The 18,507-nt window shown below is 38.0% G+C and overlaps 1 protein-coding gene across 1 annotated transcript in view; it reads right to left on the bottom strand.

The window, feature by feature from the left end:
- Positions 1-18,507, bottom strand: part of Plcxd3 (phosphatidylinositol specific phospholipase C X domain containing 3) — a 173,148-nt gene that overhangs the window by 63,955 nt on the left and 90,686 nt on the right. The window contains exon 2 of the mRNA XM_041631248.1: positions 1,520-2,228. Coding sequence (XP_041487182.1) covers positions 1,520-2,228 — 709 coding nt within the window. The remainder of the gene's footprint in view (positions 1-1,519; positions 2,229-18,507) is intronic.

Raw genomic sequence — 18,507 nt, forward strand, 5'->3', positions numbered from 1 at the left:
ACAAACTTAGCATGACTCTAACTACATAGTCTCCTTTTACTACCCTCGACTGCTTTTAGTCTCTGCTTTGGTAGATGGTCCTTCATTCTGTTTGTCAATCAAAAACCTCATCCTTTCTTCTCTCAATCTTAGCACAGAGCTAACCAGTCACTCTATGATCTTATCCTTTATTACACAACATCCTCTTTCAAGTTCTCCTTACTTCCTCTCTTAGCTTACTAAAAGTGGTCTAAGCTGCTTACCCACTTACCCTCATTCTGTCTTGCAGTCTGCATCAATTATTATCTAAAAGGTACTTGTGATCACTTGACTGCCAGACATCAACAGCTAGCTCTCTACCACTGGCTCGATAAAGTTCTCTGCAGCTTAGCTACAATATCGGTTTCAACTATATTCTTATCTTCTAAAGATTCTCCCACTGCCGCTGTCCACACATTGTGATATTCCACAGGATCACCCATGCCATTTTACTTCAAAGTTCTTTTCCTCATTTTCGTATCTTTCCACACAAGACGTTGACTCTAACCAAACCATCCATCCATTCTGTCCCATTAGCACAATTCAAACTATCAATTAAAAGACTAAAATACATTCTATGAAAAGAATGTGGGTACTCTCTCCTTATGTTAACATTAATTAATATTTTAACTGAAATAAATGGTATGCATGGTTCTGCATGCTGTTACTCTTTTGGTGGAAGTTATAGAGATCTTTGTTGATGTCTCTATTAATACCTCACAAGTGATCATGGCTCTATCTTGTTAGCCAGTCTTGATCAATGGCATGCCGTCTTACTGGAGAACAAACCTTCCTAAAAAGGCAGAATATGTAACTTACAAGGCACAAGATGTGGCTTGAGAATGGGTCAAAATCAAGTATCTGTTTTATCATTCACTGATGAAGAAGCCTAGGAGAAAGTATTATATTTTCCTAGACCTATTTTTTTTCTGCATGATAATATCTACTTCTCATGGTTGTTATTAAATATTAATTGGTATTCAGTATATAAAAACACTGCAAATAGCAAAGCGAGAGCGTTCTAATGTGTGGAGTGCTACACAGATACATAAAGGAATAACAATCAGGGGACAGGACTTGCCACTGGATGCAGGATATATATTGTTACACACAGATATGTATTACAGAGGATATGTTAAAGTTCAATGGATATGAAGTTATCTGAAGAAAAAGATACTTGTAGAACTAATCAAATTAAGATCAATTAATCAAGGCAGGCTTCAATTCAGTATCGTTTTATCCATATAAAAAAGAGGCACATGGAAGAGAGATCACATAAGGAAGGTACAGTTGGTGATGTATCTATAAACCCAGGGACAAGAACTGTCAGCTCTCACCAGAACCTAGGGGAGCTTATTAGCTTAAGTCACCCAGTCGCACTACTGTGTAACCCTAGCAAACTAACGCACCTTGGTAAGATATTTTGCTCTCTCACTTTTGTGCTCTGTAAGTTGATTTTAGACTACTAGACAATTCTCCTGGCTTTCCGAAGGGCACTTACCTTTCTGTGATTGTTTCTCTGAGGCCGCTTGCCACACCTTTGACCACAGTGCTTGCTTTGGGTGTCAGCACCACCTGAGATATAAAAAACGAACCCTTCTTTCTTCTCTCAGTGATGGATGCCTGAAGAAACTGGATCAACTTCTCAGGGTCTGTCGTGTTTGCCCAGGGTGCTGGCATCATCTGCCCAGGCCAGAGAAAGGGTACCTCCAATGCCACTGGACTGTGGTAGAAGACCAATACTTGGTAGTCCTTCTCCCACAGGTACTTTAGACTCACTTCCTGGGCAAAAATAGCTGGACACATTTTGTTTCCATAGATGTCTTTCAGCATTTGGACCAGTTTTTCATGGTGATATTTCTGCATCCCATAAAAATGGTTGAAGTCCAAGAATACTACCTCTTTGGGGTGCTCTGTGAGAAATGCATTAATCTCTTCAAGACCCTCATTGACTTTGGCACTGAATAAGCCATGAGCAAAGTACAGTTCATTGTCCGGGTCTCTAGGCTTCGTGGAAATTCGAAGGTCAAAGTAGCGAATCCCAGCTCCTAGCTGGCCAGTGAAGCTCATCGTTTGAGTGGCTAACCATTTCCTCATCAGCTTCTTGGCTACAGTTCCAAACACAGAGACAAAGTTTTGGACAGTTTCTGGCTGCTCAGGGCCTACAGGAGACGCTTCATCAATGTAGAAGCTGAAGGAATCATGGGACCCTGGGAGAGCAACAAGGCACAATATGGTTAATTTCTGGTCTTTCCAAGAACTCACTTGTTTCCCTCCTGAAAAGCATTCACTCTCCCCTCAATTGAATCAGAAAAAGAACTATGGTGAAATATTTATTTAGTGTTCATATATTGTGGGGATTCTTTGAATGGCCTGGTATAGGAGAGGAAACATTTCAGTTAATCAGTCTGATGGCAAAAGAGTAAATGATTTCCTTCAAATAATTACTTCAAAGGTCACGTACTCACCTGCTATGAATTAAACCACACTAACACACCACCACACTAACAAGGATGGGCTTTCTATACCAGCAGTGTAATGATTCATGAAGTGTGATGTATGGCAACTCGTAAGGACTAAATACTTTGTCCTCAACTTTTTCATCTGTGATGGTTAATCTTGTCAATATGACAGAATTTGAAAATCATCAGGAGGACGTTGGTGGAGACAGTTGACTAATATGGAAAGATCTACCCAGAATGGGGGCCATAGCACAGTAGAATGTCATAGTCTGGGGGCTTTAGATGAGAGTGAGCGAGAGAGAGACAGAGAGACAGAGAATGGAGTATCAGAAGTCATCTCTTTGCTTCCTGACTACGTGTGCCTTGTGACCAGCTGCTCTCTGCTCCCGCTGCCACAGTTGGGGCAGAGCTCACTGCAATACCTCCTTTATTTTCCCTCACCCTCAACGTGTGACTCAAAATAAGCTCTCTATTCTTTAAGGTGTTTTTTATACGATATTTTGTCATAGCAGCAAGAAAAGCAGTATACCAGTTCCCTTTGTTCTAACTCTACAGGGATTGTCTCAATGAACAAATAACTCCTGCGTATGGGTAGGTAATCAGAGTGTGAATTCTCACCCAACACATTTGGGAAGCAAAAGAGGGATGGTGAGATGGGGGAAGAAGTAAGAGGATAGTACAACTAACTTCATCCCTGACCTTGTACTTGGCTAGTTGTGGACTAAGATGAGATCAGATGCTTTTTACATACTGAATAAATAAGGGAATTTCTTGTAAATTAACACAACTGACTGTGCTTAAAAATTAACCAATATTTTCTCTCAAAAGAAAAGCCTCTCAATGGAATTGATTTTCAAATTTATAAGAATCCCTTCCATCATAAAATAAGAGGTATTTATTTAGTTATTTATTGGGGGAAGTTATAAGTGTCAAGTAACCATAAATACAGTGACATGTTTATCACTTCTTGTAAGTATGAAATGCCAATGACATCTAATCATGATCTGTAAAAATAATTATCTCAAGGTTGAGTTTTATCTTTCCAGTCTTTCTTGAGTTCTGAGTCATGTTTACTGAGTCATTGAAATGGAACTCATGCATCTTGGATGCTTCACACAGCAGAAAAGGCAGATGGGCTTCCAATTGTGACACTCTTTCTTTCATTTTCATGACCTTGTCCCTGAGCCATTGTTGCCCGTCTGTCACTTAGCTTTGTCTTGTGTTCCCTTTGTTACCTTGATTCTGACTAGGACCCACAAAGAACTGATTATTTTTATAGATCTTTGAATTCTCCAATATCTTATACACACACACACACACACACACACACACACACTCCCCTATATTTATGGAGGCAACATGTCATGGCATTTGTCAAATACTCTGCTTTTCCAGGGATGCAGTATTAATCTTGCTTGCATTCTATAACTATACCTGTATGTGCTCCATCTCTGTGCATGTGTATAACCGTTTATCATCGCAGAACTGAAACTGCGCATAGACAGAAGTCAGAGAGCATCAACTTAGGATACTGTGGAATGTGCTGTGATAAAATAACTTGCAAATGTACTTTAATATTCAGAAAATTGTGAACTTTCAGGTTTAGAACAGAGAACACCTCAGAGTTTTTAGACTTTTTAAACAACAAAAGGTAATCCAAACAAACTGAAATGTCATGCTGAATTTAATCTTAAGCTGTGTGATCTATTTATCTTTAGTTGATGGTATAGGAAGAAAATGTCAGCCATTTCTGAGTAAATAATGGTGGAAGATTTTGTATCTGTCACTGCCATATTTTAATAGGTATTTAAATTTCTGAATATTAATTTATTAATACCTGTTCATCTTATTTCTAATCTAAGTGAAGAAGCTGAACAAACTGTACTGTAGATTCATATACACAGAGTAATGTATGAGCTTAAGAAGCATTATAATTGAATGATGTAAGATCAAAATAGTTAAATAATCATACACACCCTACACAAGTAAGGAAAGGTTCTTCATGCAGAAAATGGGGTGGGAATATTGGATATGTCTTCAAACTTACAGAAGACTTTAATTAGAATCAGGCAGAATGAAAAGCAAATATAGCTAGATTTCTTATTCTATAAATGAGATTTTGGGGTGTTTTTTCTATCTTTTTAAATTTTCATTAGTGTCTATTAGCTATACATAATAATGGGCTTCATTTTATTTTGACAACTTCATACATGAATATAGTATATTTTGATCATATCCATTCTGCCTCTGTTCCTTACTCTTGAACGTACTTCCTTCTTCCCTACTTATCTTCCAATGTCTTAACCTTCCTTCTTTTTTCCTTCCTTCCTTCCTTCCTTCCTTCCTTCCTTCCTTCCTTTCTTCCTTTTGTATATTTTTAATATGTGTGTGTCCCACTGAATTTAATTACAGCTCCTATAGCCTCATACATGAGGATTATTCACAGAGCTTGCACACCTTCCTAGAGGCTGTCTATAGGATGGAAAACCTGCCTCTCCTTCCCCAGCCACTCCTAACCACATTTCTGTTTTCGGGGAAAGGTAGGCCATTATCTCATTCGTCTTCGTGACTCCATTATGGCTTTACTCTCACCTTTCTATCATGTGCTACATAGTAAACATTTTAATGTGAAAATAAGCTTTGAAAATCATGTGAAAATTTTAAAAAAGGGTTTCAAGATTATGTTATTTGTTGACTTTCAAGGAACATATGCCTTTGAGCTCAAAAGGAGTTAAAAATAACAAAAAAGTTAAAATTACATGTAAAGAAACAATTGATGCCTCTGTTAACACTGTTTTTAAACTAGGTGCCTCCATGGCATATAGGAAGCAGCTGTTGGGGGTAGAGTACTGGGACTGTCTCATTATGTAGGCACTGTTTGGGAAAAGAGTTAAATCAATTCATACTAAGGATAGTCCATGCATTAGTATGGCGGTAAGTAGCCTAACATGGGTTTTCTCCAAAGAAAGTAGATTAATGACTTTAAATTCTATTTGGAATGATTTTTCCTAATGCCAACTTTTTCCCCTGAGATCTTTTCTATTGGGTTGACCTTAAAAATAGAAGCCATACTTCATGGCCACTTAGAAAGAGACAGAAAACGTTCTCCTTCCCTCGTCTCTTTAAGACTGGAAAGCTCTCCTCTTTTGTGAGTCTTCTGCAGTCTGTGATCTAATCTATTGTTCTGTGCTGACTTTGTGTTCCTGGACTCTTGACAGTTTTCATGCTCGGCCTCAGGCTAACAACCTGAACCTAAATGAACCCTTGTTGTTTTGGGCTGACTTTGTACTATCTTCTCAGCAAAGGCCTGCTCCACCTCTACAAATGCAGGAATATCCACGTACCTGTGTTTGCTCTGGCTCTTAATAATTTAACTCTAAGAGGTTATTCTGTTACATCTTTCAAAACTGACACTTTGATTTTTCCTTCACTTGACAACTACTTTTCTCACTCAGGTAGTGTGATTGTAACGCTTAGGTAGTTCTTAAAGCTTTTGCACTAAATTTTAGGCTTTGTTACCTTTGAATATAGCCATTTAATATTCTATATTTTTTTGAAGTGTTGCCTTAGCTATATTATCCAAATTTTGCTTTGTGGTATATCCTACATAATTTATATATTTTATTTTCTGAATACTTAATATTTATATATTATCAATTAAATGTTCATTATTTTTATTTTAATTTAAATCAGAGAACATCCATGCCATGTATAATTATTTTATTAGAGACAGGATATTTTGATGTAACCAAAGATTGAACTCAGTTTTCTGAGTTCTGGGATTACAGGAATTCACTATCATGTCATCATACCCAGACTATAATTTTCATCTTTTAATATGTAGTCGGCTTTATTTTATTTTATTTGGTGACTTTACATGTGCAGTTGGGAAGAATGTTTATTCTTTTGCTACTGAGTATGCTGTAAATGTTTATTAGGTTCATTTAGTGAGTGATTTTGTTCAAAGTTTTCATATTCCTATTATTTGTTATTTTGTTAATTACTTAGAAAGAAGTTTCAAAATCAATCATGTTTTATTATTATTACTATCATCATCATCATTATCATCATTATCAATAATGGTCCCCATAGGCTCTTATATTTGAATACTTAGTCAACAGGGAGTGGCAATACTTGAGAAGAATTAGGAGATATGGTTTGTTGGAGTAGTTGAGGCTCTGTTGGAGGTAGTATGTCACTAGGCATAGGTTCTGCAGCTTCAGAAGCCAAAATCAGTCCTAGTGGCTTACTCTTCTCCATGTAGCCTTTGGCTGCTTATATATAACTCCCAGCTCTTCCAGCAGTCTACCTGCAGGTTGCCATGCTTCCCACCATGATGATAACAGACTAAACCACTGAAACTGTAAGCCATCCCCAATTAAATGGTTTCCTTCCTAAAAATTGCTGTGTCTCTTCACATCAATAGAACACTGACTAAGATAGACATTTTTTTTTTTTGCTTTCTAAGTTCTGAAGCCTTGTTAATAGCTTCATAAGCTTTTATAAATGTGAATATATTTTCTGAATGAATTAATTTTTCCTATATGCCTTCTCCTCTCTTCCTCTTCCCTCTTCTCCCTGGTACCAAATGTTAAGTCAGCATAGCATTATTATTGTTCCCTTTTAGCATCCTTATGTCTTTATTGTAAGGGAGTTTCTTACATACAACACATTCCTGAGAGTTGGTTCTATATCTACTCAATGTCTGTCCTTGAATTCCTGGGATTGGCTCAGTGAGACAAGCAAGCTATTCTGCTACATTTTTACTACTGACCCATTTGTTTCTCATTGCTGTTTTTAATCTGATTCTTTCTTCCTTTGGATTAATTAAGTTTCCTAATATTCCATCTACTGGACTTTACTATCAATATCTTATTAAAGTCTTTAATTTCTGGGTATGAAAAGCAAAATATTTATATGATGATTAAAATATCACATAAGAGGTTCTTTTGACATCTAAAACAAAGCTTATAAGAAAAAAATTAATTAACTATTCTATAAGCCTAATTAAAATAACTTTCTATAGCCTAACTACCTGAAGATTATCAAAGTTCATATGTGGATGTTTGACAAATAAAAGTGATGTGTAAAATATGACATCAAAATATATTGGTTTCTAAGCTGGATACTCTAAGGAATTCATTCATTTAAATAAGTCTTTGATTAAAATACACTAGACAATGTAAAACACTATAGACAACATTAAAGGAAGTGTTGGAAGACTAGGGCCAAGACTCAAGGCTTAATACGGGAAGGTTATCAGGTCATTAGTTATTGATATGGCTTTTATTTCTATATTAATAAATTGAAATACTTTAGTTCATAAGATTATTATAAAGAATGTATGACTACCATAATAAGACTATATATAAATACTGTATAAAACCATAAAGATAACAATAATTGAGGTTTAAATTGCTGTTCATTTTTATATTGTTATAACTAGTGGAACATCCATTCACTTAAGACTAAGCAAATATCATCTGCACAAGTGAACATTGGGTGGCTGTACCAGCTCATGATGGGGATGATGGAGACAGTAAAATACTAAAGTTGCAGAATTCATGTTTGGAAATGTTTATTGGAAATTAGAGTCCTCGACAACATGTGTCCAGGTTTCACAAGTTTAAAACAAAAGAATAATTACTCCACTTATTGTTGTTTTGAACAACATTTAAAGACTCACATTCATTATATTAATAAAGTTGGTAGATGATTGAGACTAATTTCTAGTGCTCCTCCTTCAAAATCCATGCAGTATTATTTATGAAAAATCTTTCAGATAAACTTTTGGTTGCTATCTGTGTTTGATCATAGCCTCATTTCAAATAAAACTATTGGTTTAATATGCACTGAAGAAGAGGTATCAAGTCAATTTCAGACTAAATGACCCAGCAAGTTAAAGTCAGAGAGGTATGCAAGCATTCAGTTCCAATAGCCACAAATTTCACCAGTGAATCCAGGCTCTGACTGTGTCACAGGAATAATCCCATCCATGGTTACCCCAGCAGAGCACTGAGATTGCTTGTGTCTGTCCAGGACATAAGACTCCATCATCACCCCTATTCTTCTAGGAATCCTGCTTCTGACAGCATATTTCTTGGTTACTTGATAACTTGATTGTCATATAATCACAGAAGTAGCACTACAGAGGCAGGAAAGCATGGGTGTTATCTTCCACTATGAACCAAAAAGGTGAAGAAATAAGAAGGTGGGCTTATTTTTGTGACCATTTTCTGGGACAGAACAAAAATGGTTAGGATTGCTTCCATGCCTCATGAGAAAAGGAAACTGGACTGAAGTTTTCCTTTTTGTCTTTCCAATATGTAAACACAAATCCTAACTTCATTTCTTCTGGTGTGGTGAAGTCCTTTTAGCAATAATGGTGGCCTTTCCTTCCCCGACTTCACAGTTCATCTGTCTACAATGATGTCTAGTTGTCACTAGGTGTTGGATGTCATTAGTGGTACTTGGTTATGTTTATCAACTTCTTCCTCTATCATTGTGTCTTCCTCTCCGCCTAAAACCTTCCACATATGCACACTTGATTTTAAACCAGACTGAAAGCTTTTTAAAACAAGAATAAAACAAAGCATATTCAAAAGGAACCTTTTAAATCTCTGGGCTCATTCCAGCATCCATCTTGCATAAATACAAAAATATTTTATCTGTATCAATCAGTCGAAATGGTTTGCAGAGGAAACACTACAGAATGAAGTAACTACTTCTGGTTTGCACAAGAAAACACCACAGAAGTGAAATAACTACTTCTATTAATAATCATTTTTAAATGTTAGGCCAGACTAGGCCACTTTACACAGCATCATCAGGCCTCCTTCCTCTTCCTGAGTTTGGCTGGACCATCTCAGATCATCAGATGGTGAAGACTAGTCTGTCTCTCTCTTTATCCACTCTGGTCCCTTCTCTTAATGCGATAAGGCTATGAGTACCACAGCCTGTGGGAAACCTTAGGAATATTGCAGATGGCTGTGAAAGAGAACATGCCTGTCACGTCTGTGACTTCATTACTACTTCTTGACACCTGGCAAGGTACATGGCTAATGCCGCCGAAACAAATGTAAAAAAAAAATATCAGAAAATTCTGCTCAGTCATTCTGAGACTCTTGGTGCTGATATACTTCTTAGAATATTTAATCTTTCCCTAATTTCTTCTTCTTTCCTTGGCATTGTTTGCTCTCAGGCTCCCTCATTTTCTCTTATTCTTCTACCTCCTAGTTGAAAGCATATCCGGGCTATGACCATGGATTTCTCAGTTCCTTTTGGTGATCTCATCCAATTTTAGCTTCTTTGTCTTTCTAAAATGTCAAAATTCAACACATCTACTTTTGTCTGAGTTTTAGAATCCCTGCCTTTAAGGAAAGTAAATTTCATTGCTTTCTTTATATCTTGAATTGAAATGTCCCAAATAGAGCTCAGTTGCTTCTAGATGTGTTCTTCCCTGTGTTCACCAGCATATGGAACTATCGCGCCAACTTCTGTCTTTTCCTTGAGTTTTTCTTCAACTTTATCTTTGCCCCTCAAGCCACACAGTCTTCACGTTGCATTGTGTTGAAGTAATTACTATTTTAAAATAAATATCCTGCCTCAGAGATGTTCCTTTCTTTTCATCTCAGTGCAAATAGCCTGGTGTCTTGTGTGGATCTCAAGGACCATTTTGACTGAGATTAGCAGGTCTCCCAAGCAGTCCTCTTGTCAAACTTGCTCCTCAAAGGTTAGCCTGGCTCAGACTCCAGAATGGATTTAATCTGAGAGGAAAAGGCACATGACTCCAGCCCTCTATTCATCAGGAAATCTCCTGCTTCCCATCTTTTCACTAATAAGCTTTGTGAGGCAGTAATTTACCATGTCTCAGCTCCCCTAATGATACTGTTTGCTTTGATCATGCTTCTCCCTGAGAATTCGGACATGCCATCACTAAAGGCTAGGCTGCTCACTAGAACCTGGTATGCTGAAGCTACTGAATCTCACTGCTCCTTTATTCCAAGTCTCTGGAGTAGAAAGAAGCTTGCTCAGTTCCCAATTCCTTCTCCCAAATCTCTAAAGACCACCCTCTGTGATGCTGCCCACGTGACCTGGAGCACGACGGAGCACGGAGGACTCTGCACTGTCCTCTCAAGTGGTAACATCCCTGAAAATACTATAAAATCTACTAATCTTCTTTTATTAATGTAACGATGGGGGAAATTAAATATATTACAAAATAACATTCATACTCAAATTACTTTTATTCAGGGCATACAGCAATTGAGGCTCTCTATTTGTGACTACGTGATGTTCAACCCCACAGAAAAAAATAAAAGCCTTCAAAATTAATCACTTGTCACCTGACAGTCTATAATTAATCTCATTAATTTTTGTTTATCGCACATATTAAACCAATCAGTTGTTTGTGTTTTTGGAAGAATGTGACTAAAACCTTAAATAGGAAGGATTATCTCTCATTTCTGACACATGTTCCTGACTTAATCCTCCATCATATGACTGTGTCTTTGATTAAAAAAAAAGACTTTTTTTGGTTCACAAAGATAATGAACGTGTATCACACATCAAATACTTCTCAGTTCAAACAAACAATTAAATGGCACAGAGTTGTAGCTTAATGTGCACACTTCATCTGACATGATAGGTACATAGAAAGTGCATTTGACAGTATTAAACCCAGTATATCTGGTGAATCACTGAGGTGATCTTTTTGCAGTAGAAAAGCCAATTTTATCATGCTTTAATTTTAATGTCTTTTGGGGGCAAGTCTAAGTTCAGTTGTCTAAATTCTCCTTCTTTAGCTCACCCCAGAGACCAAAGGTTAAAGACATGGATTACCTTACTTTGGTATTTTGGCGTAGGATTCCAAATGCTAAATTGGGAAGTCCTATTAGATTGATGTCTCCTGGGGGTGAGGACGCTCAATACTCACCGAGAAGGCTATGCATTCACTGCATCCACTTACTAAGTCAATAGATGAACTCATGGCAGATCATTTAAGAGCAACAAGGGGCAGAAAATTGCCATCCTTGCTGCCAACTATCAATTCTCCCATGCATTTAAATTTCTCTTTCAAAACTATCAACAGATCTATAAGGAAAGCAATAGAAAGACTCTAAGAAATAGAACATTACTAAATTACTTCCAATTTCCTGCTAAGCAGCCATAGTGGGGGCCTTTTCTTTCCTGGGCAACACACTCACTCTGGGCACTGCTCAGTATCACATCAAATGGACTTATGCCCCGAAGCTTTGCTGCTGTGCAGGGTACTGCTAACTCAATAATAACACATCACAACCTTGCAGCCTAGAATCACAAAACTGGGGGAGGGAAAATAGGGCCCTGGAAAGAAATGTATGCTGAATTACAAAGATCTAACAGCACTGTGAACCAGATAGTGAGAAGCAGTAACAGACTTCTGCCTGGAGCCATCTGCAGCAGTAGTACTTATCCAAGGGTGCTTTTCATTTAGGGGTATTTGAACAGCTAAAAAGACATTCTGGTTGTTACAACACACAGGGGCTGTGACTAGCATAAGATGAGTAGAGGATGCCTATAGACATCACATAATACCCTGGAGAGCCTCTAGAATAAAGAATTATATGACTGGGCCGGGCGGTGGTGGCGCACGCCTTTAATCCCAGCACTTGGGAGGCAGAGGCAGGAGGATCTCTGTGAGTTCGAGGCCAGCCTGGTCTACAAGAGCTAGTTCCAGGACAGGAACCAAAAGCCACGAAGAAAGCCTGTCTCGAAAAATCAAAAAAAAAAAAAAGAATTATATGACTTAAGACATCAGTAGTAACCAAGTAGAGACAGCTTACAGGCAGATAATTTCCCAGAGGTCACCAGTACTCTGAATTAGTCCTCTCTGCCTGGAATAGCCACCTTTCCTTCCAGATGGCTTATCTCACACATGCTTTCTATTGTGATGTTCTGCACCAAAGCTGTTCTAAATGTACACAGCAACAGGATTCTCACATACAAGAAGTCACTTCTGACTATGATTGAAAAATCAAGAGAAGGCATAGTTTGGGGACTCAGTTCACCTAACTACTTGTTTGCTGTTGCCATTGTTGCTGTTTCAGAATGTCTTTTCATTGTTCGGACTGATTTCCAAGTGAATAAATCTTTTAGGTTAAGATTAAATCATTGATCTTCACCTATATTCCAGAAGTTCCTATGAAGAACAAATTTGGCTGGAGAATGTTTATCTAGCTCTTTTCAAAAATCAGTAAATAACCTGAGCACCCATGGGACACGTGGCACTGTAGTGGGTGTCTGTGTATGTGCTTATGGATAGGCAGGGATTGTGAGAAAGGTTAAAAACAGCAAAAGTGTTTAAGGAGGGGGTACGGGTATTCGTACTGTCCAGTATTTCCAATCACTCACTTCTTCCTCTGAAGAACTGAGCATTTGAGAGGTAATTACTGAGCATCTGTTACATATCATGCATTAGGCCAAGCATTTGGAAAAAAAAACCAGTATGCAAGCATTACCTGGATCTTTCCTTATGGTGTTCATAGTACAGTGAGGAGAAGCAGACAGGGAAACCACCATTATCACAAAGTATAATGAATTTTATGATAAACTACACACAGCACCTTCAGATAAAACAGTTCAGTCCTTAGTGAAATGTCATCTGCTATGGGAAATTACTAGCAAATGTAAAAGGTGAGAACAAACCCCAAACACATGCAGCCATTTAGATAATTCTTCACCCATGTTAAAGCACATATGATTCACTTGGGAGCTTGTTAAAACCTGACTAGCTGGTCTTGGGTGAAGCATAAGATATTGCACATCTGAAAACTCCCATGTCTTGTGAACACCACTTTGGAATAGTGAGTTATCAAGATATGTTTTTATTTTTATTTTTATTTTGCTAATCAGATGCCTGTGAAATTATCTTCTCCTCTAAATCCTATCTCTTGTGTTTTCTCATTTTCAGTATCTATTCTTTCAGGGGAAGGGATACACAAGCATACACAGACACACACACACACACACACACACACACACACACACACACACACACATGAACAGATACCAGCATGCACACAAGGCGATGTATAGATTTTTGCATATGTGACCTGAGCTATGTCTGTATGAGAGCCTTCCAAGTTTGAATGGTTTATAATGTGCATGCTTAGGTTATTTATTAAATACTGTATCAGAAACGAGAACTGGGCTGATCATTTTCTATTAATAAAGCATTGATATGTTTCCATGATAAGCTTTTATTTTGGTGAACTTTATGAGATCATTTCTTGATACAAGAGCTCTGGCAGTGATTCTAATGGAGCATCTAAAGTCAAGTCCATAGCCCTCAGAACAAGGTGCCGTGTTTATCCCATTTAGCCTTGAGCCCACCAAACTGTGTTATCTTTCAAGTGTTTTTATTTCCAGATGCAGTGAGTCAGGGAGAGGGATGAATCAGTGATGACTAGATAACAACGAAGTGCAGGGTGAAGATTTGTCTGTGAAAGAAATGTAACAAACAGAGAGGAAAATCGCACATTTTATCAATAATTGGCCTTGACAATTTTGGCATAACTCATAGGGGAATTCAAAAAGGACCTGACTGTGAGGGAGTGATTTGGAAGAGAACCACAAAAGAGAACCACCTGGTTCCTTGTGGCATTCAGCTCTACCTCTGCCTCCAAGGTTCTGGATGGTTTAAGAAGGATATAATGTCCGGACCTAAACAAGATGTATGCTTTATTTATGATAAAAAAAAACCATGAAAATCTGTTTTTTTTCCACAGCAAGGTGACTGGTTTTGCCCCAGAATTGTTCAATGAAATTAAAGAAAAGGCTATTTTCTGACATTTTTGGTAGTGATTATCCAGGGTCTGTGTTGCCACTCAGTGTGGACCACTCTGCAGCACCAGCCACATTTAACTTCTTTCTCCTTCTTGAATACACTAAGTTTATTTCCACTTAGTCTTGCCCTTGGGAACCCCATTGCCTATTAACCTTCATATTCAAGTCTCTATGTAGACACAGTCTTTTTAAATAAACTAATGTCTCCAAAGTGTCTAGCTCATCCAACCCTTTGCTCTTTGTCTCCAAGACATGACTGAGTGGTGTTTCCTTCTTAGCACTTAAGTTTTGTTTTTTTTTCTTAGCTTAATTTTTGATTGTTTGTTTTCTATCACTGCCACAGATACTGAATTCCATGAGAATAAGAATGGGTCTATATTACTTATTATTGCCTTTACCAGCAAAGCCCAGTGATTGGCATGCAAAAGACATCGAATAACTAGTGATCATATGAAATAGTATCTTTCCATCTCTGTAAATCTCAGTATCTTCATGTATCAATGGGATTGATAAAACACTATTTATTATAATTATAAAATAAATTAACTGACAAATATAAAGGATGGCTCACTAAGAAAATAATTGAGAAGCGTTAGCTTTTACTATCACTCTGGGTCAGTGTTTCTACCGTTAACATGGAGGCTTGAGTTCTTGGCACATAAGTGGTATTTAACCAAACATTAGCTAAATGCAGGAAAGAACGCATATGCATCTCATTAAAAGGCTATATATGCCTGTGGCTGCAATAAAATTCTTAGGATTATGCAAAGAAAATATTGGTACTTGTTCCAGGGTAGTATAGATAGATAATTTGTTGCAAGTCCTTCCCTTTTTCCATTTAGACCACAAGTTGCTTTTTCTGTGCTAAGTGTCACTGAACCAAAGGTCTCTAGATGGGAAAGGCCCTCCTTGTGCCCATGTGGCTCCAGATTCTTATTGTGAGCCCTGGTTCCTCCGATGTCCAGAGCTGTCAACAATAGCTTGTTGTCCACTGAAGACTCTGAAGGATTCTTAAGTACAGGGCAGATTAGTGCAGATTATCCCTTCCCCCAACCACTGTGTTCTCCTGCCAGGGAGCACCCACTGCTCATCCTACCACAGTCACTGAAGGAGAAACAGAGGAGCTCCAGCCTCCCATTTGGTGAATAAACACGCTAAGAGAAAGAGATACAGTCAGTCCAGGCTTCCTCATTCTTCCTTAGGAGTTAAGTTTTGTAAGATGCTGATTTAACAAACAAACAAACAAACAAACGTGTCATGTCTTTCACTGTTTGTTTTTTTTTTCTCTTAAACCCTTTTATTGCAGGCAGTACAGAGTTTGGGGTAGCCTTGGATACCTGCAGCCAAAAGAGCAGCTCTGATTGCCTAGGCATGGATGCTCTAGAGAAAGGAGGGGGAATGCTCACTAAAGCTAAATCCCTATCACTAAAATCACCTCTTCTGAAATGAAGCAACACAAAGCATCCTATTGAGTTTTTTTTTTTCCCATAAGATGAAACCAAGCCTGGAAACACACAAAGAGTCTAGTTATTAAATTCTCAGATTCAAGAGTCAGAAGGCCTCTGAAGTTCAACTATTTATTTTGTCTTGGGAGTGCGGCACTATTTATTTTCCTTTTATGAATAATGAGAACCTAAAAAAACACACATTACCCTTAATCATGTTTTGCTACAGGAAGAAAAATCTCCTTGAAATACAAGCCTTCAATTCTAGCATGAGCTCACAAAGTACCACTTCTTGTCAACAGTTGGGTTTTTCTCTTATCAAAGAAGTGCGTGAGGGTTGGAGATTTTTCGTTCACTTTCCTTCCTGCCTTTATCCCCTTCCCCAGTTCCCTAAGATTTGATATGTAGTTGTGTGAAGAACGCCACTTTCTTTTCTCCTATGCCCTTCCCATTTTCAAACCTTGCAGCGTGATACTAACCAATACCTGCCAGATGACTGCACACATGTAGACTGCTTTATAAATGCCAAAACATGGGTACCACAGCTGGGTCCATCACAAGTTGATTCTGTGCAACACTACCTTGATGGCAGAGGACACTTTGTCCCATTAATCTTAAGTACACGCAGAAATTCTCAATATACTCACTCTCAAATATACATGTTATAAATTGTTGGGTAATTATGGCAGTGGGATTACTCATATATAGTCCTAATCATGGATGTAAACAGATAAAAGCATATTAAATGCATTTGAGGTCTTCAATGCTTTCTCATAGTGTTGCATCATCTTCAAACAATCTAAATGACTGCATTCTGTAACACACATTGATAAATGCCTTAACAAACCCCTAATTAGACTGCATCTCTGAATTTCCTCTCATATGCATGATATTGAAATGAACCCCTTCCTGTTTCTTAGTCACTTCTTACGGGTCTCATTTTCTGGCAGATGACAAACTCCCCCTCTTCTGCTGTATTACTCCTTGTCTCCTCATAGAGTGGCAGGACTACCTTAGGTAAAGGACGGGAGGACCTGGCTTTGGACCTTTGTACTGCAAAATGACAGTGACAATGGCTTCCTCTGGCATTTGCTCTCAGTAATGTTCTTGTTACATCATTCACATGCCTATTTTAGTGAACCCTCCCCTAAAACCAAGGTATTTCTTATTTTGGCCTCATGTTTGTGTTAAAAGATTTGTTTGTATTTACTGTTGATCCTTAGTTACTATATCCAGTCATTTAAGAATATATCTTGACACTATTCAAGTCTTGACACTATCTGTACTGGTAACAGAAACACATCTCATCAAATATTCTTCTAAAGGAAAGGGTTTTCTTCCTTTCTTCTTTCCTCTCTGCTTCCCTTCCTCCCTTCTTCTCTCCCTCCCTCCCCCTCTCTTTCTTTCAATGTTCATTTATTCACTTTTGTACACATGTGGAGGTCAAAGACGATTTGCTAGAGTCAGTTTTCTTCTGTCTCATGCAGGTTCTAGTGCTCAAATTCAGGTTTTCAGGCTTGGCAACAACCACCTTAACCTCTAAGCACCTTGCTGGTCTTCCCACCCATGTCTTCCTCCATGCGTCCCATCTTTCTTCCTTTCTCTTTATCTCTTTCTGCCTCTGTCTTTTTGTCTGTCTCTCTCCCTCTCTTTCTGTCTCTTTAGCTCTCATTTTTCCTCTCTCTAAGCCTTCTTATTTTACTAGAGTATCTATTCTCTATTGTCCTCAGGTAGGATCTTTCCAGACTGGATTAGTCACGTGGTCAAATATATGCATCATGTTCTTATTCTTTTGTTGTTTACTTAGAAAGTAAAGGAAACAGAAAACAATGAGTGCTGACTGGATCTCCCATGAAATGTTTTTTCTAGTGATACAAGGTTCAGATGGAAACAAAGCAAAATAAAAATATAATGAGAGAACCATGCCAGTTTGTTGGACCACACTGGTTAGAGTTTATGGTTAATTTGGGGGTTAGCACTCAGCCTCACAATACCACAAATAATTAAAGTCTGTTTCCTAGTTATGACTTATTGACTTTCATACATACAAAGTACAGATTGCAAGTGAATGTCCCCAAGAATAGGTCACAAATCCTGTGGGACATAAGGAAAGCATTGCTGTGTGGGGGCTCATTTTCAGGCACGGGGCAAGCAAAGAAACAGCAAACACTTGTGGAGTTTCTTTTGGTTTGGTTTGTTAATCTTGAGACAGGGTCTTGCTATGTAGCTCTGTCTGACCGCAGCTCACTAAGTAGACCAAACCTTGAACTCACAGAGATCCAACCTTGAACTCACAGAGATCCTCCAGCCTTTGCCGACTGATTTCTCAGATTACTGCTGTGTTTCACCATGCCCGACCCAGAAAATGACAACTCCAATGTTTGCTTTTATTTTTTGTTTTTACACTGGACTTCAACAAATCAGTTAAAATAAGTGTATAAATATATAATTAACACCTTCAGTGTGAAAAGAAGATCTGATAAAGAGATACTCTGGAAGAGAGATGCTAAGGGGAAATGCTAAAGACAATGAAAGACAATGCTAACATGGAAGGAATAAGAATAAACGAGACGGTTCTGGCCCAGAGAAACCATGCCCAGTAAACTTTGGAATATTTTTAAAAGATAGTCGTGTCTTTGTAAGTAGCTCTGATAAATTCTGGTGAGAGACAATCATTCCACTTTTCTACCATTCATTTCTAATAGTCAGTCAATGGATTTCAGCTCTTAAAGGTGTAAGTTATCTGCATTAGCTCC

This window comes from Microtus oregoni, unplaced genomic scaffold (genome assembly GCF_018167655.1).
Source record: "Microtus oregoni isolate MIOR12 unplaced genomic scaffold, Mior012 000036F_ref0000092, whole genome shotgun sequence".
Lineage (NCBI taxonomy): Eukaryota > Metazoa > Chordata > Mammalia > Rodentia > Cricetidae > Microtus > Microtus oregoni.